Raw genomic sequence first — 23,437 nt, forward strand, 5'->3', positions numbered from 1 at the left:
GACATACCAGAAGTGCTCAGAAGGCTGTTAGAGACCTCAGTATTTAGAGTTTTAAGCTTGAACTCTAACTTAAACCACCGTTGTGACATGTAACTTTTGGGCACAGAGTCAATGCCCTGTCCTTTTATGTTTGAGATATAGTAGGTCAGTTATGAACATTTCACTCCCCGAAAATGGGACTAAAAATTCGATACTAAAATGTTTTATTTCACTTACACATTAAGGTAAAACAATATTCTCAATGGCATAACTTAGCAGAGGGTAATTAGTGATACTATGTCAGTCTATGACAATAGGAAAGAAAAAAATAGAAAAGAAGTTGCGGTCGTCCACTTCCTGCACAAGCCATTCTGCATCGATGTGAAATGAGAGAAGTAGGAAGAGAAACAGTCTGTTTTCTGTGGGTCTTTGGTACGCCGGCCTCTGCAGACACACTCTTTTGTACTCTTAGGAACATTGTCGAAGGATCAGTAGCGGGCACACCGGTGGTCATGAAGCGGGGCTCGAAGCAGAAATGCCAGGAACATATGGGCAGTTCCCTGCTCAGCCTGCAAGAGAACCAGCAAGTGGTGGATCTCCTGGGTAGGAGGTGTGTGGTAAGTCCAGTGGCCTCTTGTGGCATTTGGGCAGCAACTTGCACTTAAGCATTTTATGTCTAGAGAGGGTTCAACAAATGAGTATCCTTATATGTAATTGTTCTTATGTGTCATTTGCACTTTCTCTGTTTTGCTCTTTGTTATTTTTTCAGTAAAAAATTAGCTCAAAAATAGAACAGGCTAAATTTGATTGGATTAAATTTGGACAGATATCTTAATTGGCTTCAGCAGTTCATCCAACAATTAAGTTCAACAATTAAGCAGGACGTATTTTAGGCTTAGTTAAAGGGAGATATGCACCCAACTGCTAATGACTGCTTAGAAAAAGGAAGAAAAGAAAACTGCACACAGATACTCATCATGCACATCGTGGTTAATCAGCATCTGATGTAACTGGCCCAATCATGGTATCCCAACACTCTTCCCCAAGGTAAGCCTAGGGAGCTTTACCATGCAGCTTTACAGTAGATGTTTGCATTTGTAAATATGCCCTCAGAACAACATAGAGCCGCATAGGTATACTTTCCTGCTGAAAGCTGTGGGAATGACATAAAAACTAATAACCTACATGTGCTTATAACCACACATATAATCTCTATTTGTTATATAGAAGATAAATATGCCCTCTCAAATGTCTAATTAACAAGTACTTGATGCAGCTTGCTTGAACATACATGTTTACAATCTGGCATTCTCCAGCTGAAGCAGGCCTAAGAAGATAAATGATAAGCATGTCCATTAGAACAAGTTGCATTAAGGTTTGTTAGTTAGGCATTTGTTTGCCTTTTATATATCAGGTCTCAATAACACACATTTTAAAATTTTGGAGTTAAACCCATTTCCACCTCTTTTAATTAATTAATTATTTGTAAGTAGCATACAGGTAATTTCATTCACAAATGGATATAAAATGTGGAAATATTTTATGTAATTTTGTTTATGTAACTTACACACACATTTTTTGACACATTTTTCTAATATCTTCACTTTAAAAGAATCTCAAAATAGCCTGCAGAAAGAATGGGACTTTCCTACTATTCTAAAATAGTAAATGAAAACAGAAACAGAAAATGAAAATAATTTTTAGCTTCCTTTCTTCCCCTTGGTCATATATGACGAATTTGTGAGAAAAAAACAACTGGGCCAAAATGATTCCACTGTCAGATATAAGCATAAATATAATCAAACACATCAATACACGGATAAGAGATCTGCAAAGAAAAGCATCAGGTTTCCCAGTGCTTTTCTGCAGGTGAATGAGGTGAAATAAAATACGTACAGTTCTTAACGATGTAGGATAGGAAATCCTTTTAACATAAACATGTATAGTATAAAGCTGTTCAATCTTTTAATGTCTATACGTCTACATAGGTATTTAAGCATTTCCAAAAACCTGGAGTAAACAGTCAAAACAGTCAAAACTAAAAAAAGGTTTACTGTCTAATGACTTTGAATATAAAATCCCAAATCCTCACTATTGTTATTAATTAAAAACTAGATTCACAAAAATTGCTTTGAAAAAAACTCATTAATCATTATTAAAATGCAGAACAGTTCTAGGCCATTTTAGGCTATTTTTAAAGGCTTCAACAGCCATTTTGTACAAGTTGTGTATTGTAGTGAGTGTGTGTGTTTGTAGTGAAGTGTGTGAGTAAGCTAGCTGCATCGTTGATGGATGTGTGAAATGAAATGTTTTTCGGTTCAACACTTGTGAGCAGTGGGCAGGGGTGACAGGGGAAGCTCATGCAGACATTTCCTGTTAGTCCGTTCCATTTTTTTCAGTCTTTGAGGTCCCCTGTGATAGCATGCGGGGCGAGCACTGTTCTGAATGAATATCCACAAACATACTACCTTCTGAAAAAAATGACATTGTTAGATAACGAGTCAGTCAGTCAGTTAGTTATTGCCACCAGTTTACAGGTGCTTACAGACTGCAATCAACATCAGTCAGTCCGTTAACAGTATGCTGTCGTGGGCAGTGGTAGCTCAGTGGTTAAGTTACTTGACTTGTAATCAGAAGGTTGCTGTTGGGCCCCTGAGCAAGGCCCTTAGCCCTCTATTGCTCAAGTTGTACTCAGTCATAATTGTAAGTCACTTTGGATAAACGCTTCAGCTAAATACCATAAAGGCCGTAAACGGTTGCTCCTATTCTCTAGTCTCTGTGCACGACGATCGTGCAGATGTATATGGCTCTGCCACACAGCCCGTCAAGTTGGAGTCTGCAGCACACAGGCGTGCTCTGCTTCATCAAGGATAACCCTCAGCGCTCCTACTTCATCCGCCTCTACGACATTAAGGTACTCTGACAATCACAGTCCCTGCCAGCTCATTGCCAAGTCAGGTGCTTCATGGCAGTGCATTTAAAGCTCGTGTCGAAGCTGTATTACATAGTGCACACACATGTAAAGCTTTCCTTCGTTGTCATATGTTACGTTACTATTCCTACATAGTGAATATGCCATTAATGTGCCATAGTGATTCTATACATACATATATAATAGACAAATAATACATATTATGTGTAATAGACAAAAGTGCTAAGGATGCGTTAATTACGTGGCATACATCTCCACTTCAGGCAAATAAGATGATATGGGAACAGGAAATCTATAATCCCCTGACCTACCATAGAGCAAGGCCCTTCTTTCACACCTTCCCGGCAGATGTGAGTAGGCTACTTAGCCACAAACATCCATAAAGAAATTCATTGTAGTTAACTCTGTGTTTATAGAAAACTATGTCCTGACATTCTACCTACTGCAGGCAAAGCCATTATTTTAATTAATTTCTAAACCATTATCTTGAGTTTCAAGGAAGTATTTCAATCTTTCAAGAATTCCCCTCTTACAGTCCATAATCTCAGTATATGCCTCCTCAGGACTGCCAAGTGGGGCTGAACTTTGCTAATGAGCAGGAGGCAGACACCTTCTTCAGTGTAGTAGATGAGAAGATCAACCAGAGAAATAACCGCTTGGGTCAGTAAAACCATTTTGTTCACAAATCAAAAAAGTTTTTTATTTGACCACTCAGATCAATGTTTAAATTTAAACTATGATGGCAGCTACCCTCAATAATTCCAGGTAAACATTTGTAATGTTAATTTTTAGGAAATGATATTAGTTTTATGTTGTTTTCTTAGTGATACTTTTTTGAATGGTCATTTTTAGGCAATATAAACACTCAACATACTCTCAGTAGCATATAAAATGAAGTAGCAGTAGTGAAGTATCTGAATGCATTAAGTAGATTAATCAAGAGGCTTAATTAACTGTGTAAATAAGATTTTTTTTTAAATAATCTGATCAAAACAGCTGTTTTTCATGTTATTTGGAGTGTCCATATTCATATCTCTAGATGTTAACCTGAGAAGTCATTGAACATGTAATTGGTATGATACATACCATCTTAGCATACTCAGCAAGCTCTTATAGATATGCTGTTGTCAACATTCTGTAACTGGACTTTCTCTGAATTTTTGGTTTGAGGGTTAGGATTAGACTTGGGTTGAAGTTAAGGTTAGTTGCATTGGTTTGAGGTCTGATCACTACTGTCTGATCCCTGAACTGCGATTATACCCAAAATCTCCTCTGATTCATTCATGATAATGTTACAGATACTCTAATGAGTTTATTAATCACTCAAAATAAAGTGTTACTGTCTTCTTTGTTCAACGTTTAGAGAAGCGCCATGTGAAAGGCCCAGCTTCTTTTAAAGGTAAGACTAAATTACTATAGGGTCTATTGACAACAAACATGTACTCTACTAGTGCATTATATTGATTATATTGGTGAATTATTTCAAATCTAAAATTTCTTCATTTTTTCAGATCATGATGCATTGCCCTCACTACCTCCAAATGGTAATTTATGCTTTAATAATAATGATTTTTGTTTCAGTTGCTCAGAATGGCACTTGAAGCCAAAAGCTTTTTCTATTTCCTTTATGTACACCAAAACAATGACTTTTTAAATGTATGCATTAGTGGTACACAATCATGGGTGATTAGTTCAAGTATATAATTAACAAAGCTTTCAACATATCAAATCTCTAATAATAATTAGGCTCAGGAGGTCCCTCTCAACTTCCACTGGGAAACATTAACATCCTGAATCAAACCCCTCTTCCCAAATCAAAAAAAGAGAAAAAGGAGAAAGTGAAAAAAAGCAAAAAGAAGGGCTCTAAATTGTCTAAGATATTAATTGGAGCACCTAGTGGATTCACGTAAGTGACAAAAAATCTGATAACATACACAAAGCTGCAGCCAGTGAAATCAAACAGCAATAACTTCAAATGGTATAGATGTGAAGAATTTGGCTCTAGAGATTCATGCATGTTGTCTGGTGTATTTTGATGTTAGTCATGTTAGCCATGTCGGCATGGATGCCAGCAACATGGACCCAGACCTGATGAAGCTGCTATCACGTGCTGGCATCAGTGAGGCAGATCTGAGAGACACGGAGACCTCACAGCTCATTCGTGATATTATTGAGAGCTCTGGTGGAATGGAGGCAGTCAAAAAGGAAGTGAACCAACAGGGTGAGCTCTCCCATCGATGTAAATTTAAGACCTGTTGATGTTTGAGTGCTCAGAGTGAGGCAATCATTTGAAACTGAAACTGTTCATTGAATATGTTTGTGCTGTAGAGCGTAGTCTTCCTCCACTGCCTGAAGCTTATCAGCCGGCTTCTGCTCAAACTCGTCTGGGGCCCTTGCCCCCTCCCCCTGGAGGTTGCCTGCCCACTGAGACCAGTAGGTCCTCCACTGCACGTGGCTCCCTCCCGCCTCCACCCTTCGGTGGGCGCACAGGACCCTTACCACCACCACCAGCAGTAGTATCTCTTCCTTCTTCAACACAAGGGGGACGCAGAGGGCCTTTACCCCAACCTCCGGCTTTGTCAGCTGCACCTTCACATATGCCGGCCCGGAGTGGATCCTTACCTCCAGTACCAGGGGAGCGCAGTATGCCACTGCCCCCTTCATCAGATGTGAGGGGTGGGACTTCAGCTGTACCTCTTTTACGTAGCGCACCTAAACCTCCTTTTCTAGGAAGGGATAGTGAACCTTCACCCCCACCAGTGGTAGGACGCAGGGAGTCGTTACCATCAGTCCCAAGAGGGAAAGGTGGACCTCCACCACTGCCACCAGGGAGAACTGAATCTTTACCTCCAAATTATGAAGAGGACATTCTGCCCCCACCACCAGCTTCAGAATCTTTTCTGCCTCCTGCCCCCTCCAATTTTCTGCCACCAACTGACTTTGAAGACTTAGCTCTACCTCCTCCATCTTTTCTGCCTCCTTCACCTAATCACCAGTACGGTTCAGACATAGTTATACCTCCTCCACCAGTCTCAGTCAATGTTAACAGAGGAGGTCCACCTCCCCCTCCTCCTCCACCTCCTCCTCCTCCTCCCCCTCAGGCTGCTCTACCACTTAGTTTTGGAAGTGCTCAGCCCCCGCCTCCTGGTGGTCCACCTCCTTCAACTGCCAGTAGTGGAGGAGGAGGCCGAGGAGCATTACTGGACCAGATTCGCTTAGGAAAGAAACTAAAAACGGTGGGTGAAAAAAGCACAAATTATTGAATATTTATCTTAATTGTTTTCTCCCATGGTTTGTGGATGGAAAATGTGATTTGAATAATTTGAATAAAATAAATGCATTCATCATTATTATCAGGTAACTGCCAGCCCTGAGCCTCCCCCGTCTGCAGCAGAAAACACAGGTGAAGGAATTGTGGGAGCCCTCATGATGGCCATGCAGAAGAGAAGTAAAGTCATCCAGTCTTCTGGTAAATTGTTACTCAGTCATTTCTTTCTATTTTCATTAATTGTTATTTTGTATTAGTGGCTTATAAATTGACAAGTTCAACAGTTTGGTATCAGTTCTTACTGACAGAAATTCAAATGAATTCGGTAGTATTTTTCTGTTCCTCCTGTACCGACACCATATGTGAAACTGATAATTTATTTCTTATAGATGAAGGAGATGAATTTGATGATGAAGAGGATGATGAGGATGAATGGGATTAATATTTAGATTGTGAATGTGCTTCAATTCCATTAGCAAAACTATGTGGCAAATTCACCATGTCAAGTTGCAAATTTATGGTTCATTTTCAATTGCCATGAAGCCTCATGATGTTTTTTTACAACTAGACAGACAATTCCTTGGTCAAACTCATTGCAACACAATAAATTTATCACATTATGAATTTTTAAATTCAATTATTGATTTACAAGTGAAGTGCAAGTGAAACCACTTAGTCAAATCCATTGATGGTTCCTGAAATTTCAGTACCAACATGGATTCAATACCAAGCTAACCAGTGGCCCAAAGACTATAAGTCACTGTCAGAATGTGGAATGTACCTATGTAAGGTGCAGGTTCAGTTTCACAACTCTTCAAAACTCAATGAGTCTACCAGTACTAAAACTATTTTAGATGTTTGATTGGCCCCTCGTAATTGGCCCAGCGTGTGTGTGCATGTGCCCTATGATGGACTGTCCCCGTGTCCACCATGCCCTGTGCCCTCCTGGGACAGGAGAATTCAGAATCCTGATGCAACACTGTAATTATGCCAATGAGCTCACTGTACACAGCAATACTCTTTTATTTGCTTTATGACATTATATTTAAGGACATGAAATAACAAAGTAATGTGATACTAATCTATGTTTTAAATAAAAGAAAAATAATAAAAGCTTTTGTGTGATTTTAGTCACTTATAATTCTAGTGTTACTCACTGTGAGGATCTTTACTATTTACATATTCCTATATGTAATTTAGGATTTAACCATCCTATATACAAAGGAAGTTCAATCAATGTTTGTACTTAATTTAAAACAGTGTCAGTGATTATCATCACATTTAAATAAATAGAATTATATTTCCCATTTGTCTTTCATGCAAAGATTCCCTCCACCCTTACTTTATATATCTTCTTCCAATGTTCATAAGAAACAAAAATATACAGCCGTAAAATAAATATACATTAACAACAGTGTCAAACAGCTACAGTGGCAAATGTAGTGTTTTTACAAAGATTTTGGTGCCATTTTCCAATCAAGAAGAAATAATAATTAGGATACATGTATAGCTTTTTTCCACTGGTTTACTATTATCCATACTGGACTAAATGCTAGTTTCAACATCCAGTCAATAAATGGGGAATTGCACTGGCCCAAAGACTGACTACACATACGCACACAGTAAAATCATGATTTCCTTTACTGAAATCATACTATAAGGTGCTTAAACTTGAGTTAGACTGGTAAACGTAGGCTAGAGTTTAAAATGGCAGACGTGTCTTGCAAAAGCAACTTTGAAGTTGCTCATCAGTTTTAGAACCAGTTAACACCAGATCTGGCCACAACATCCACACAGTGTTGCATCATGATGGTCAGAACAGAAGCATATTACATCTGCTCCACAATTAATGCAACACCAAAAGGTTCTAAAAGGTAGCTGAAGACATACAGTGACCATCCAAGAAGTAATAAAAGAAGTTAGAGGTAAAGAAAAAATAAAACATTAACAAGAATAGACAAGTAAAGGAACAAATGAACGAGTACAGGAGCTGGTGAAGGAGAGCTGAGTGGCTGATTGGCGGGGGAGTGATGCCAGGCAGTGTGTTCACCCTGCCCTTTTGCACCTTGTCCACAGCCAAAGACCATAAACAGATGTCGGAAGGATGGAATGGAGGACAGGGAATGGAGAAGTTGAGGAATGGACGGTTCCTTGGCCCTGCTCAGGCTGCCCTGAGCTCATGACCGTCTGTGTGCCTGCGGCTAGGCCGCTTGACTTGCCCTGTGCCTGGGAGATGCTGCCAGTAGGACTGGCAGTACTGGTGAATCACCTTCATCTCTGGCTCGAGGGGCAGCACGGGGTGGCCTGGGGGCAGAGCTGGAGGCTCCCGTCTATGGGACTCTTGGCGGCTCTTCGGTGACTCCTCCTTTTCCTCTTTATCAGACATGGTGAGGGCCACAGCGATGTCGCGGTCCAGGATGCGCAGCACAACCCGTGCCATTGTGTGCTTGAAGTTGTTTTCCGTGGCCAAGCAGTGGTAGGTACCGGCATCCGATTGGGTGAGAGACTTCAGCAGAATTCCTTGAGGAGTGTTCAGTACCTCCCTGTCTCGATTCAGCTGTTTAAAGAGGTGAGATACCACACAGGCCATTTGACAGGCTGAGGAAACCAGGCAAATCTTTAAAAGCAGAAACAACTAATTATGACAGAATCAAAAATGTCACACTGCTGTATATACACTAACAAGCTTTACACACGATCAGTTCTGTACATTTCTTCCTTTTAATTATGTGATCTTACTGCTTTCCTTCTTCCATCTTTCTGGTAAAGCCATTTGATAGTAGCCTGAGGAGATCGTGGTACACACTCCAAAAATGTGCTGCTCCCTTCCACACCAAACTGCACTGTCTCCTTTAATCTCTTCTCCACTGAATAAACAACAAAACCCATGCTCAATTATAACACCAATTAATTAGTTTAACATGCTTATTTATCAATGCTGTAAGTGTTAATTCTCAAGCAGGCCCACATTAAAAAACAGTATTCAACAGGTGAAATTTCATGACTGATCTGAGAAATGCCTGCTTACTTTAGAACATTTGTCAAATATGTGCACCGAAGGATAAAAAAAGAGAACTGAATAAAAGGTCCCACATGAGAATTATCAGGAAGGGCTGCTTTCCTGAACACAGGGCTGTCCAGCTGCACTTAGAGATAACCGTTCATGCAGAGAGAACCAAGCTTATATGTGTCTGGAAGGCTAAGGGACTTGCTGAGAGCTAGCACTGCTTGCTGTACCTTTCGCAATGAAGCCCCTACACTGGCGCAGAGGGTCACCATGCTTAACATCCTGCCTTCTGCTCCTCCTGAATGGAGACAAGTTACAGTTCACTGGTGTTACCCGTGCAAAATATCTCCTCTGTCACGCAGAGCTTTTAAGTGCTGTTTCAGTTGGGAAGGCTCCTGAGAGTTGCCCTTGCACACCTTTTAGTGGCCTGTGTGAAGGGGGTGCAGCTCTCTCCATCCCAGGCGCAGTATGGGTCTCGGGCCAGGCAGCAGTCTGAGCACGCCTTGCCGTACACCCCGCAGCGGTGCAAGGACACCTGGGTAAGGCCCGCATCTGACGAAACATACAGCTGTTGCTGTAGGAGTGGGGGGAGAAAAAGAGGTCTACTGTGTCCTGCATGGATAACCTGCTGTTAAAGACCTAAAATGACAACTGGCTACTTTGAAATTATTTACCCTCTTAGCAGATATTCTCATTGTTTTAACAGGTGCTGGCGTCTGTAGAAAAAGCATAGGATACGTCAAATAACTTTATTATTCCTTATGTCTTTATATTTCTCAGAATTGAGGTGGAGGAAAACTAGAAGAAAAAAAAAAACACTTTATACCTTACCCTGAAAACTTCCACTTCTTCTAATGTCAGTTCTTCCAAGGTAGTTGGATCTTTGGGCAGAACTATAACTTTCTGGACTGTTCCACGATCTGCCAATATAATTATACACATGATGAAATGTCACAGGATGAGTATTAGTGAAGATTTTTACAATGGATTACAACTGTAGCATTTGTTAGATTCATCTCCACCTGCAATAGTCTGACCCACCTGTTCCCAGGAAAAACACCTCATATCTGCCATCCACAGCATCCACCTGGTCCACAACAATGGTGGTGAAGCGGTAGTCGACCCCTGAGCGCACCACTAAGGGGCGCTTGTGTATAGGATACACAGGGTGGTGCATGAGTGGGTGGGCACGGACAAAATTAACAGCCTCATCTGAGAATTCCTTTGTGGAGTGCAAACCTGGCGTAAATGTGCCTCCAGGGCACTAGAGGGTAGTAGAGAGACATATTACCAAGATGCATTCTGAAAGTTGTTGGTTTTTTTTAACTGCTTAATGCAGATAATCATCTTTTTGCAAAATGTAAGAGAAAGAGAGAGTATAAATTATAAACAAGTTAATAAATATATTAATGTGAAATAAAATTGCAAACTGTAGTGGTAAGATATGTATGGAAGAGTTTGTGCTTGCAACTCACAGTTCCTGGTCGTGGGTAGGGAATCTTCCCTGTATACGCTGTCCACTGGTAGTTGTGTCCATGTTTGTGGGCAAAAGGCCCATTAAAGACATTACGGATATCAGCCAGGGAGTACATGCACACAGCAGAGCCCTTAAACACAGACCTAGGTGCACACATGTGCGACACTGTGTGACAACAGGCAAAAAGCCGTGACAAAACCTACCATGTATCTCAGCAAGTCAAGAGAAAGAAATACGAAAAACAGGTTTAAGAGTTCAGTTTACCCAGCAGAGGAGAAAACTGCGTAGACCATGGGATTACGCTCATCCTGGGTGGGCTGAATAAAGACATCTCCTGAAATTGAGAGGAAATGCAATGACACAAAAATTTAAAGAAAAAAAAAATTCAGGTGGGATTATATGACTTTGAAAAAGGAATCACAGGAAATAGGTCATTTAGTAGTTAAGGTTATGCAATAATCATTTCATCAACAGCTAAAATGAGCAGGTGTCTGTAGTATATAACTACTGAAAATATTTTAAAGTATACTGCCTTTCACATTATTTATCTTACACTTTAATCCAAAGCAATTTACAATTCTGACTGAACACAATTTGAGCAATTAAGGGTTAAGAGCCTTGCTGAGTGGCCAACAATGGCAACCTGGCTGTCATGGGGCTTAAGATGACAACCTTCTAATTTCTAGTCTAGTACCTTAACCCCTGCCCTACATTTTTACTGACACTCACTCAGCTCATCGAAGAAAGTTTCCACACCATCGTCACCCATGACAGAGCACACCAGCCTGGCTTTCAAAAATGTTGTGCACTTGTTCACCAGGGACTTCTGGCCTCCCTCGTCATTCTGAGGACATACATGTAGCACAGTCACCACATGCCTGCATGTGACAACATTTACCTCCATATCACTACACTATGGTTGTAGATCCCTCAGTACAGGCATGCCTGCTTGTAAAGCAAGTCTACACCATGATATCAGCTTGTAAAAGTAAACTAAAGAAATTCTTTATTTCAAATCAATTATTCATTCTTGCATCTAAAAAGTTTAATAACAATTTTATGAAGGCAGTCATTATAATTTTAATAAATCAACTGTTGTGTGCCACTGCTTCCTGGTAAAATCATGGAGTGTAGCTTGAACCAGCCCTACTCGATGGTTAATGATGAACGTTTGATTCAGAAAGACCTTGGTAAATTCTCTCACCAGACACACACGTCCAACTCTCGCCAGCATGCTAGTACTCGATGTCCCAGCAGTGTCTAGACTTTTCTCCCGGAAAAAGAAGTAGAGTTTGTCATCGTTCTTCTCTGAGCTATCTGGAATTTGTGCTATCTGAATGAACACTGGTTCTGAGAAAGAGACAGAGTGAGAAAGAGAATTTGTAGTAGTTTTGCTGGCATTCTATTGTTTATTTGTATATTATACAGTATACTGTATACAATTTTAAATGCTTTAACAATACTGTAAAGGATACTGTAAGGTGATAACTGTACTGAATTTAGAGATAGAGAAAATTAGAAGGTTTGTCAAATTGCATTGTTGGATATTTGATCTTTTTTTCTTCACTTTACTGAATATTTACCATTAAGCCACCTGGAGTCATACTGCTCTGTTCTCACAGCTGGACGGCTCCCCATGGTCCTAAAGATGGCTGGGTCAGTGCCCATGAAGTCTACATGCACCCCAGCATACAGGTTCCCATCTGAGGACAGAATGTGTGGGGCCAGAAAGGGGAAATAAGGGATTAGCTTGGGCTTTGCAAATTGCACTGAACACTAAGGCAACATTTCCATTCTTGTCCTAGAGAGCACTCACTGATGAGTGCAGCCACGTTTTCATGGTTTGGGTCATAAGAACATTTGCCCTTTCCCGAGTCCACATACCCAGGGACCAGCCTGAACAGGTAGTCCTACACAGACATGAGACACAAAAGAGTCTTTAAAAGCTTATTTTGGGTGAGATTCTCTTACATTGCCCAGTTGCATTTTGATTGGTTAAAGCTCTAGGTGTGCGTGTGTGTGTGTGTGTGTGTGTGTGTGTGTGTGTGTGTGTGTGTGTGTGTTTGTGCATGTATGTATGCTTCTACCTCAGCCCTCCAGCCCCTGTTGATGAACGTACAGATGGGTTTGTAGGCTCCAGTGCCACACGTATACAGATGAGTCCTGTTCCATGGCTCAATCAGACGCACAAAGTTGGCACACTCTCCCTACGACATATGCGCACAGACACCCACACAGACTCATAGGTTATACATTTGATTTGATTTACTGACTCACAAACGTATCTCTTGTGAAAATCTGAATTAAATGATAGTTGTGAAACAAAAATAATAATAATTGAATTATCACTCTACATTAGGTATGCAATAAGAGGCAGACTCACATGTTTTCCTTTGCCAGTCAACTGACACTCTCCCTTTCTCTGTGCTGGAGCAGGCCAGTGGATCTGGAAAAAGGGGAAAAAAAGAAACTTTAATACCTGTATGGACCTGCAGGGACTGCATGCATCAAGGGTGTCAAGGAAGAGTTATGATTTATGGTGTTCTCTCCCCTTGACATGAAACTATAATCATGGCATGAAATGCTAAAAACGACTCCAGAGCAGAACACAAAACACTGAATGAAATTGCAAGTTCGGCCCACTGAATTAAGACTGATATTACTACAACCTTCAGTGGCACATGTGACTTTGTACACTCATTGTACTTCTTACAATCAGTGGCTCCTTGTTGATGTTCTGCATGTCCAGGGAGACCAGGTACTCGCGGCTACCCAGGTAGAGGCGGCCCTGGTCCTGGTCCATGTGGAGGATGCGGTAGTCGCTCGTGTTGAACGAGAAGCTGAATGGTCTCGCTGCCCGTGTCTCCATTAACTCTGGTGAAAGACAGTCAAGGACATGTGTGAAATTAATGCAGTTTGATTCTTAGGGTGTCTCAAGCCGACCACACATCTACAAGCAAACAAAATGAAACATCTAAAGCATATTGCCCCTGTGTCTTATATCACAGAAAGTGCTGTCCTTAAGCATTTAGACAATAATAGTTTTTGTTGTTTTGTCTCTGTATATCAGCATGTGGGATTTGAAATTAGTTTAGAGTGAATTTGCCAGAAACAGATATTCCAGTTTTGGGCATTTTATTTCTGCTTGGGTTCACTGTTTTGCTGAAAGTTGAAGCCCCATCCAACAAGCTCTCAAGGAACAGAATTCAGTTCCTTTTCTTCTCCACACATTGGTCCAGCATCAACTTCCTTAAGGTAAAAGAAAATATTTTATGCACTTCTTGGCCTAACAGTAGGCTGAGTCTTAGGTGAACCCTCCTAGATTATGGTATGGTAGTTTCTGACATAAATTTGCCCACATCCTAAATAGCATTCTTCAATAGTTCTTCAATAGTTGAATATTTTCTCTTCATAGGTGAAAGCATAGTTTGGTTTGGCCGCCATTGTGGTCTTTAGTGGTCTGGCGGATCATTTTCTATTGATAAGCTCACCAGGGTATTTTTGCTTGTCAGTTGATTTTGACACAGCTAACATTTTTGTTTCTATGTCTCCATCTAATTTATAATGATTATTCAGCATCATGGTGGCATGCTTGACTGGTACGAACACTTCTTTTGTTATGCTGAGGGACAACAGCAGCAGATGCAAATGTCATAAGTCAATTCAACTCCAGATTCAACTCCTTTTGTCAGGCCTCTTCTACATGAACTAACAATACATGAACTAACAAACAACTACAGCTGGGGAAAATACAACAGAGCAGCAAACTGTCCAATTACCTTTTGTCTGCTACACTGGAGAGGGCTATGTATAAAAAGGCTGGTAATTCCTGCACAGCTCATCCAGTATAGGCAAGCATGCCCTCAAAATATAGCAGACAGCACTTGAAATCCTAAGTCACTTTAACTGCTGGAGAACAGAGCCAGAATTAGAAGAAAAAAAATCTTGTCCAAATACTTAAAGACATCTGGAACTGACCGGATTGAATTTGATGGGCAACGCTGCCTGACATATAGCAGTAAATTATGCCCTGTCGCTGCTATGTAATTTATTGATTCCCTAAAAGAAAGACTCTCCCCCTTGCAAAAATGGAATGACTGATTATAGTTAAACTTGCTAAACAAGTTAAACAAGTTAAACTTGCTAAAGCAATCTGTCACTTGGAAATTCAGAATATAAGCATGATGATTAATCAACTGCTATTCCATAAAAAAAATTGCTGTTCCATATTTGTACCAACATGGACAGGGCATGTCTTATACTTTTGCTCTTGGCTTTGGCTTTCTAAATCCATACATTCACTGTGCATGGGAGTGTTGTTGGGTACATAATGCTCTGTAGGCATCTTGTCCTGGAAACCTAAAGGCTAACACAGGAAGCTTGTAGTTCCTGCCCTCTGAGCTGCTGCAACCACTGTCGACTCTCCTCCAGGAAGGGGAAGTAGAGTGACTTTTGAGTGTGTGAAGCTATAGGCAGCAGAGTGCACTTAACAGACCTCCTGCAGAGGTCTCCCTGAACAGAAGCTGCATAAAAACACATTATACCTTTGGCTTGACTGTTTCAGTAGGGGGACAGTGTTCCTTTGGACATTCTCATTTATGTTTGACAGCCTTATAGAACAGAGGGTTATCATAGGATCCCTGAGAATAGCTACTGATGCCAGCGATGCCGTTCAGAATGTGTGAATGTTTAACACGACCTTGCAACAGTAGTGCTCAGCCAATGGAAACTTTTTTAGCTGCATGTCGTGTAGGCATTTTGGTCATCAGCCCAAAGAAAATATGAGCTGACAAAAGGTGCTCGAATTACCTAGTTACTATTAGATTTGCTATTTGCCGTACAATCATATTGGCACACTGAGGTATGCTACTGAATTAATTATTCTGTCAAGGTGTCAAATAATGACTATGATATTAGGGATAATAAGATTAACATAATCAGATGTCTGGATAAGTGCAGTCTTGCTAGGTCTTGGATTACTGGTCTCATCTTACATGTGTTTATATGCTTAAAGGCTTTGATCCCAGTCCACTGACATGGATCAGAAGCTTTGCACTTAACTTCGTTACTGCTTGCTTTTCCTATGAACACACAGTCTTCATTGTTGAGCAGAAATGAGGGGAAGTTGATCTTTGACCATTTCGTCGCAGCTGATGAGCTTTTAAGAGTTTAATATTTTAAGCGCTGACCCACTGTGGAGATTGTGGCTGTAAATGTGCACAGCCTGCTTAGTGCACTGAAGAACTGCATTCTGGGTGAGCCATCCTTTTCAAACCCTTTACTATTTGTGCTGCGAATGAATGACAACTGACGCCTTTGGGTATCTAAGACCTGTGTAATATTAAGCAAAACGTAGGCACATCCAAATGTCATTTTATGTAAATGATTAACAACCACCAACTTCTACATCAAGCAGATCTTGAAATAAGTGTATTTCAACATTTGAAAATGTATTAGAAATAAGACAGAATGCATGCCTGTGGCTTAAGATATTTACATATCATTTATTTATCTAAATACCTAATGTATTCACATCATGTGTCCTTGAGTCAGTTGCCTAACCTACCCATTCCGTCAGAGGTCAACTCTAGACAATGATCAGAAAGGATGTTTACTGTACACTGAGAGCATGTTTAAGCACAGGAAATGCATTAATGGAATGATACTCCTGATGCACTAAAATGATATTTGGGGTTGCTTACTTGACACCATGAGCATGCCATGAAAATAAATGCTTCTGTATTTATCCCAGGGCAGACAGGACAGGGTGTGTGAGAGACATGAGGCTCCCAAAAAATCCAATCTGCTTCTTCCTTTATAAACACAGGACACGGCAGTAATGCCAAATGCAAGATAGTTGAAAGCGGATACAAAGTTCACTACACGATCAAAACAAGATGTGGACATGCTAAACAAATAAGCGCAAAGGTGAATGGAGCTGGAACTAGTGATGTAATGTCCTGGTTGGTCTGTTCCTTGAAGCCCTTTATAGGGGAGTTTGGCGAGGCAAGTCAAGGAAGAGGAGGCATATCCGGCAGCCTCCTGTTATGCTGCCTTACAAAAACATAAAGATTGCTTTTAAGACATTGTGTTATTTGGCAAAAAGATTGGTTCTTTGAAATTCTACATATAATAACACACTGAATCTTATACACCTACTCTACACATACTGGATACTCATGTTGAATATCATATTACTGTACTTTGAAAACAGAGTCCTAGCAGGTGTTGGGGTTTTATATCTCTAGGCATTATACCACAGACCTTTACTGAACACACTAGATCTCTGCAGAGACCCTTCCTCCTCTTCAGGCGTCCTCCGAGACAAAGGCCATCCCTGTTGCGAACAATGAACAATCCATTTTCGAGAACAGCAGAAAACAGAGGAGACAAGCAAAGAATTGGTCTTTTCCGCCTCGGTATTCTGGAAGAGGAGGCGAGGACAGTGGGAGATGGCCATTGATAACAGAATGTTTGTTCCCAGGGGAAAAATAACAACAGCCAGGAGAAAGAGGAACGATGGGGATGAAATGAAGAAGAGGCCAGCTGAATTACACAGGCTGGTGATGATACAGTGGAGGAACAAGACAACATTGGGTCAGTTCCAAATGACTGGAGGCCAATGTTTTCCTAGCTTGGCTATGTTTTCAGGAAAGTTGTAAGTTTTGACATAATCATTGCATGAAACATGGTAATTAGGCCTGATACAGTATTTCCTTCTAAATATCTAAACAAAACTTATACACAAATTCTCATAAAAACTGTGCAGTGCATACTGAAGTTTGTTTGCTTATCAGTATTGAAAACATGAGTCATGGAAATGAGGTCACAGGCCCAAACACTTCCCTGCTGCACTGTAACTCATTTTTCATGATCTGTACAGCAATTCTATAAAATTCCAAATGACTCAGCAGTCTAATGTAGGTAATTGGAGCACAGTTCTACCTAAATCATGCCATGCAACATGGGGCAAAGCATCACAATGCCATCCAAGCCAAATGTGATGAAATGTTTGTTTAATCAGAGCCATAAATCTCTCTGTGGGAGTAGATGCAAGACAGCTTAAATTTAGGAAAAGGTTGATATTTGACTGAAGAATTGTTTTTAATTTGTTCACCAAATTGGTAATATCAGTAAATAAATTCTGCACAAGCCTAGTTCCTCATTTACAGTGGCACTCAGGTCTGTGATCATACAAGCAGGTACAATTCTCTCAGCAGCTATGGGATAATTCTGCAGCTCTGATGCAGTAGAATTTCTATTTCCACACAGGCGTGCATTTAAAGGGTTAGTTTCAGTGTGCTTTATTGTGTGATAAGAAGCTTTTTGTGTATAGCGTGTGTGCACATGGATGTGTGTGCGTGCATGAGAGACTGACGTAACTTAATAAAAAAAACTAAGTTATCTTTAATTGTTTGGAATTACTCTGATCAAAGCCTGATACACTCCTTTGAAGGCCTGTTACCTGTCACAAGAATGAAAAGAGTTTGTTGGGAGAAACCCCAAAACCTTTCCTTGGAAAATAAAACAAAACTACTAAATTACCTCCTCAAACAACAACAATGAAATAAATAAAGAGTAATAGCCATCAACAAAGCCATGCAAAGATTTCTATACTGCAATCACTATAAAACAAGCTACCACACATAATAGTGGTGGCAAAGATTTGTAGTTAATGAAAGAAATTAAGGAAATTCATAATTTTACTACAAGATCCCAAACAGCTAAACAGTAAGCCATGTCCTCTGCCTCACGTCACTGCAGTATTTTACATAGAGGGTATCCGTCCCCCACCCATAGTTACAATATCCACCTTTTGTTGTTAACTAAGAAAAACAGTTTACAGGAACTAAGATATATAACAGTATGTATGTGTGGTTATACGTGTGTGTATGTGTGTGTGTGTGTGTGTGTTTAGGCACATTAATGAATAGGTGAATGAAATAGAAACAGGGATAGACTGAACAAGCATCTGACAAAAGTTTCATACACAGTGCAGGTGTTTGTGTGTGTCTTGCTGTTAAAGGTTCGTTTATGCATGTGTGTGTGCGTGCGTGCGCATGGACCCACCTTTAAATGTCAGAGTCACCCTTGGGGCTGAGTGTAGGATGCAGGACACTCTGCACACATACAGCATCAGTAGGAGAGATGCAGCTCTCATATCGCCTATGCCCCACGGGACACCTATAGTACACTAATCAAAAAAGAGTGGGAAACAGAGAGAGCAGAACAGTGATTAAATATATCACCACCAGGCCACAGGAAGGAACACGTTGGATGGCATAGAGAGGACAGACAAAGGACATGAGAAGTCAATAATAATTGCAGAAACAAAAGATGAGGGCTGCTTCTTGCGGTCATGCACTTTCAACCCAGAGCTACATTCCGCCTTCGCTGTGTCAATCTCTTCTTTAAAACTTATATGGTAGTTTCACTGAGAAACAGGTGCTAGATGTAATCATCTTGCAAACTATCACCATGGTTGCCATCATGACAAACCAAAGATGGTTGGGAGACCACAGATAGCAGGTTCAGACCAGCACTAGAACACCACCACACTCATGTCCTGACTGCTCCCATTAAACGGCTTAGATTGCCATGTGCCTCGGAAAAGCCAGCACCACCTCAAGCACCTTAAGCCACAGCAAAACCCTGTCCTGCAGTGCCACTGTGTAACTTTTAGCAGAAGATCCCCCATCTGGACTGGGGAGCCAGCATTCCTGCAGCCCAAATTAGATCTGTTTCCATTAGTTACTGATCCGGGCCACCCGCTTATGACATCATTGGCTCGTGAGTTGACTCAACTGTCATGTTGTAGAGGTGATGTCAGTGCAGTGCCCACTGCACACTTTGGATTTTCAGCCCCTGTTTTAACCTTATAAAACAAATGAGGTATTATTACAGCAGGCAGCAGTGGGCAGTAGCTGACTCAGAAACACATTTTGACCCTGTTTCATTGGAAAAATTGTCTTGCCCACTGTTTAATGCTATAAACAGCATTGTTTTCATAATCCATGCTATGTCAAATCAAGATACACTAGATCTAGAAAAATAAATGATATATGTACATACATACTGATATGACCACGTGTTACCACCCCGATATTGAGAAAACAAAAGACAAATAAAATTTTAAAATCTGACAAATATAGGGACACTAAAAAAGGCATGTGGTTGCTATAATCCCAGCTTCCAGCTGCATGGGTCCAGCAGAAGCCCTGGCAGCCATTCCATGTTCACTCCCTCAACACATCTAGAGGCTTGTCCTGGAATGCACTACGTGTCCAAACTGCAGCATGACGGAGGGAAGCAGCAATAGGTGAGCAATTGATGGCGTGAAAGGGAGTTTGAGAGAGAGAGGGGAGTAAAGGTGAAAAGAACGCTTCTGATGGCAATCTTCTTGCATTATACTTAGAGATGGAGATCTCTGTACAACAGAGGAGAGATTCAAATTGTGGCTGCTTAGAAATTGCATGGAGGTCTGGTAAATACAGTAAAGAAATTAATGTGCATGTACCAGGCCCCTGAACTTCAAAGGGAAATTCCACAAAATACATTTTGGAAAGTGTTTAAGGTCAATTATTCACTCCCTAAGGGCTCGGATGTGCAAAGGGCCTTTCTCATTGCCTATTTCCCTGTCTGTCCTCATTTTATTTTCCTTTACATCTCCTCAACTCTTCTTTGCTCTGTGTTTGAACACTCACTAGTCTGATTCCTACGTGCTCCACTGGCTGAAGTTCACACTCAGTCTGCTTGATCAGATTTGTCTATGGCTCCTTCTCACTCAGACATTAAACAGCATAGGACCCATGCTTAGGTGTTTTTACATGTTGGCTCTGGCACTGAGTCTGTGGGAGGGTTGGGAGGGAATGACATGCACGTGTTCTAGACACACATCTCAAATTTAGCTATAATCGTTCAGTCACACCTGCACACGCATACAAGTGCACACATGTACACACGCAAACACACACAAAGTCAAACCCATTGGCATATCCATGGAGAAACCTAAGCCTTAACCTGAGAAAAGAAGGTCACTGAGGGTTATGTTTCCACCTGCTGAAGTCTCAGTCCCTGCCTAATTAGCCAAGATTTATCTCTTCTTATTGCCTCATTGTCTCTCTCTATCCATCCTTCTTTCTTGTCTCCATGCTCTTCATATGTGCATAGAAATCAGAAGGTTTAGAGCCAATTTATTATTGATATACATTTAAAATGGAGATAAGAAAAGTAATCATATTTTCCTTCCAAAAAACCTTCTGGGGGGAATTCAAGGGAGGGAATGAGAACTTGAAAACAAATTAAGGTGTCTGAAGTCTGATTGTTTGCTTGCTTAATATTAATCAAATTCTGTACAGATGTATGCTTTTTAAAAAATAAATATGTTTTTCTTCAAGAGAGAATTGCATTAATACATTTCACCAATATAACAGTGTTATTAAGAAGAAAATGTCTTGCCATTGTTTTTCTTTTTCACCTCCAGATTAACACCACAGCCATTCTCCAGCAGGCACACATCAGGTCAGGCTAACACACAGACAGCCAGACAGACTATACATAGACTACACACCCACACAGCTGAAATATACGTAGACTTTACACCCACACAGCTGAAATATATGTAGACTTTACACCCACACAGCAGAAACATATTTTGTGGAATTACAGACTTTTGTGATGATGATAATAAATAATGTGCCAGCAAACAGACTAAAGACAACTACAGAACACAATGACTCTCCATATTAACTTCCAAATTGATGTCTTGTTAGGAGCATAAACTCATATATTCATTTCATTGAAATATGGTCCATATTGCTCTACGTCAGAAATTTAAGTGGCCTATTTTGTGGTTTAACACTTAAGTGGGAATTGGCAGGTATAAACTGTTATACATCTATAATGCATGAATTATAGACGAATAGCACTCCACTGGAGTGGGCAACATATGAATTATGAATACTAAAAGCTATCTTTATGATGGCCTCTATAGTCTTCTCAACATGAGGCATTTATCACAAAGGGTTTATTGTCTTAAAAACATTGCTTAAAATAAAATAATAATTTTTTGTTTATTTTTAAACGAAGTGTAAACACTAAATTTACGGAACTTTTCAGTAAAATTATAACACCAGTTTCACTGAAAAAGCAAGTACAAACTGCTTCATCTTATCGTCAGAATCCAGACTAAATAACGCACTTTGCATTCTTCGGAGGGCTATGCACGCCGGCAAAATTTCTCACTTACACGACAAAGAAAAACACTGAATTCCATTCATTCTTGTTCTGTAACCAAGTCACTTTATGGACCATTATTCCAAACTATGGCGTAAATAAATCAGTCACTTCATTAATAGAATAACGGTTTTGAGGCAACACGTTTAAAACCGTGTTCCAAAGAAAGAGAACACAAATGTTTAATAAGGACACAGACTATGATGGTTAGAGTCTACAAATCTAGAAGGCACACAAGCGACAGAATATTTCCATTCCACGCCTTTGCTTAGGTCTTCGCATCAAAACCTGGAGAACCCCTGGCTTTCGCCAGGAATTCGTTTTAATTAACTCATCTGGGAATAGATCTCAGACCAGCAAAGTAGATGTATGACAGAAACATACCAAAGAAAGTCAAATAAATAAAGACAGCGTAATTAAAACAAAAATAAACGTTACCTTATTTGTTCTTATTTTCCTTTTTTTCGGACTCGGTGGCCAAACGAGACCCGACTCTCACTGAGGCACAGGTGAGATGTTATCACTACATTCCTTTAAGTCTCGCAACGCTCAATGTTATTGCTCCGTCCAAGTTTAAAAGTCTAAGATTCGTTCACGAGCTCTTCATTCAAAAATCTTAAATGTTCTTTTTTTTTTTCATTGGAGTTCTCTGAACGCGACGATCGACTCAAAATGTCTCAAAGGCTTGCGATAAAGGCAGAATGTGGAGTTTGTGCACACACTTGGTAGCTTGTCTGATTGCACTTATCTGTGCAGTTATGAAGATAGACAAAAGCTGTCAAAAGGTGTTTTGCTGTTTTCGTGACAGTCTCGTGAAGGCTTGCTGCTTGTTCTGGGCAAAAGAAAAATATCTTCTTGTCACGTAAGCTGCATTCTGTGCACGCCAGTACAAACTCGGGGATTTAAACCGTGGCAGGTGTTCACTGTTCGATCCCTCTACAGTCACCCTGCCTGTCACACTGCACCACTCCCAAGCATTAACTCGTTAGACGCCAAAACAATACATAAAGTAACACCTTCACGTGACTACAGTGCAAAAACAAATATCTACAGTCATAGGGGGAAAAAAAAGAATTCAGAGAAAATTCAAATTTGAACGTCACATTAACAGTTATTTAATACACAGCCTGTTTTAAATATAGGCCATGTGCCATTATTTCAGGCTCACGTGAAATACATTTCACCATACACGTATGGACAGTTTCACAGTGACCCCCTGTCTTTTTTACAACTGCATTACTTTCTTTATGTAGTGTAGCTACACTTGTTTTATAGGGCACATCTCTGATATTTTCATCTATGATCACATATAACGACTTTCCTACATCAGACGCTGTTCTACGTATTTTGACCAAATAATCCACAAAAGTGGCCAATGTTTGTCTGTTTCATATAAATAATTAAAGCTAACATCATATCATACTGTTGTATTGTTCTATTACATGTTATAAAATTTCCATTACATGTCCCATGATTTATAGCTTCTGTTTGTCTTGCAGCAGACTTTAGTTTGACTGACAGCAGTCAAATGTTCTGATT

The 23,437-nt window shown here is 40.3% G+C and overlaps 2 protein-coding genes across 5 annotated transcripts; one reads left to right on the forward strand and one right to left on the reverse strand.

Annotated features, from left to right (window-relative positions):
• The first annotated feature begins 238 nt into the window (after positions 1-238).
• wasa (WASP actin nucleation promoting factor a) lies at positions 239-8,323 on the forward strand. Its single transcript, XM_027016010.2, has 11 exons — positions 239-596; positions 2,753-2,893; positions 3,175-3,261; positions 3,475-3,571; positions 4,275-4,310; positions 4,423-4,455; positions 4,658-4,817; positions 4,954-5,132; positions 5,240-6,147; positions 6,269-6,380; positions 6,569-8,323. Exons 1-11 carry the CDS (start codon positions 366-368, stop codon positions 6,619-6,621), a joined length of 2,037 nt encoding a protein of 678 aa, XP_026871811.2. The 5' UTR covers positions 239-365; the 3' UTR covers positions 6,622-8,323.
• sema3ga (sema domain, immunoglobulin domain (Ig), short basic domain, secreted, (semaphorin) 3Ga) lies at positions 8,317-22,822 on the reverse strand. 4 transcript variants are annotated; one of them, XM_027016008.2, is made up of 18 exons: positions 22,337-22,822; positions 18,734-18,847; positions 13,377-13,537; positions 13,047-13,109; positions 12,751-12,870; positions 12,480-12,573; positions 12,247-12,366; positions 11,868-12,013; positions 11,393-11,507; positions 10,928-10,997; positions 10,662-10,806; positions 10,228-10,450; positions 10,018-10,106; positions 9,861-9,902; positions 9,603-9,760; positions 9,417-9,484; positions 8,919-9,046; positions 8,317-8,796 (listed from the first exon to the last, which is right to left on the reverse strand). In XM_027016008.2, the coding sequence occupies exons 2-18, from the start codon at positions 18,822-18,824 to the stop codon at positions 8,341-8,343; spliced, it is 2,289 nt and encodes a 762-aa protein (XP_026871809.2). In that variant the 5' UTR covers positions 18,825-18,847; positions 22,337-22,822; the 3' UTR covers positions 8,317-8,340. The 4 variants fall into 4 exon arrangements, with proteins under 4 accessions (XP_026871809.2, XP_035377801.1, XP_035377799.1 ...); XM_035521908.1 differs by having other exon boundaries at positions 8,317-8,736; positions 18,734-18,857; XM_035521906.1 differs by having other exon boundaries at positions 18,734-18,857.
• Between the last annotated feature and the right edge of the window lie 615 nt (positions 22,823-23,437).

Source organism: Electrophorus electricus, chromosome 23 (genome assembly GCF_013358815.1).
Source record: "Electrophorus electricus isolate fEleEle1 chromosome 23, fEleEle1.pri, whole genome shotgun sequence".
Lineage (NCBI taxonomy): Eukaryota > Metazoa > Chordata > Actinopteri > Gymnotiformes > Gymnotidae > Electrophorus > Electrophorus electricus.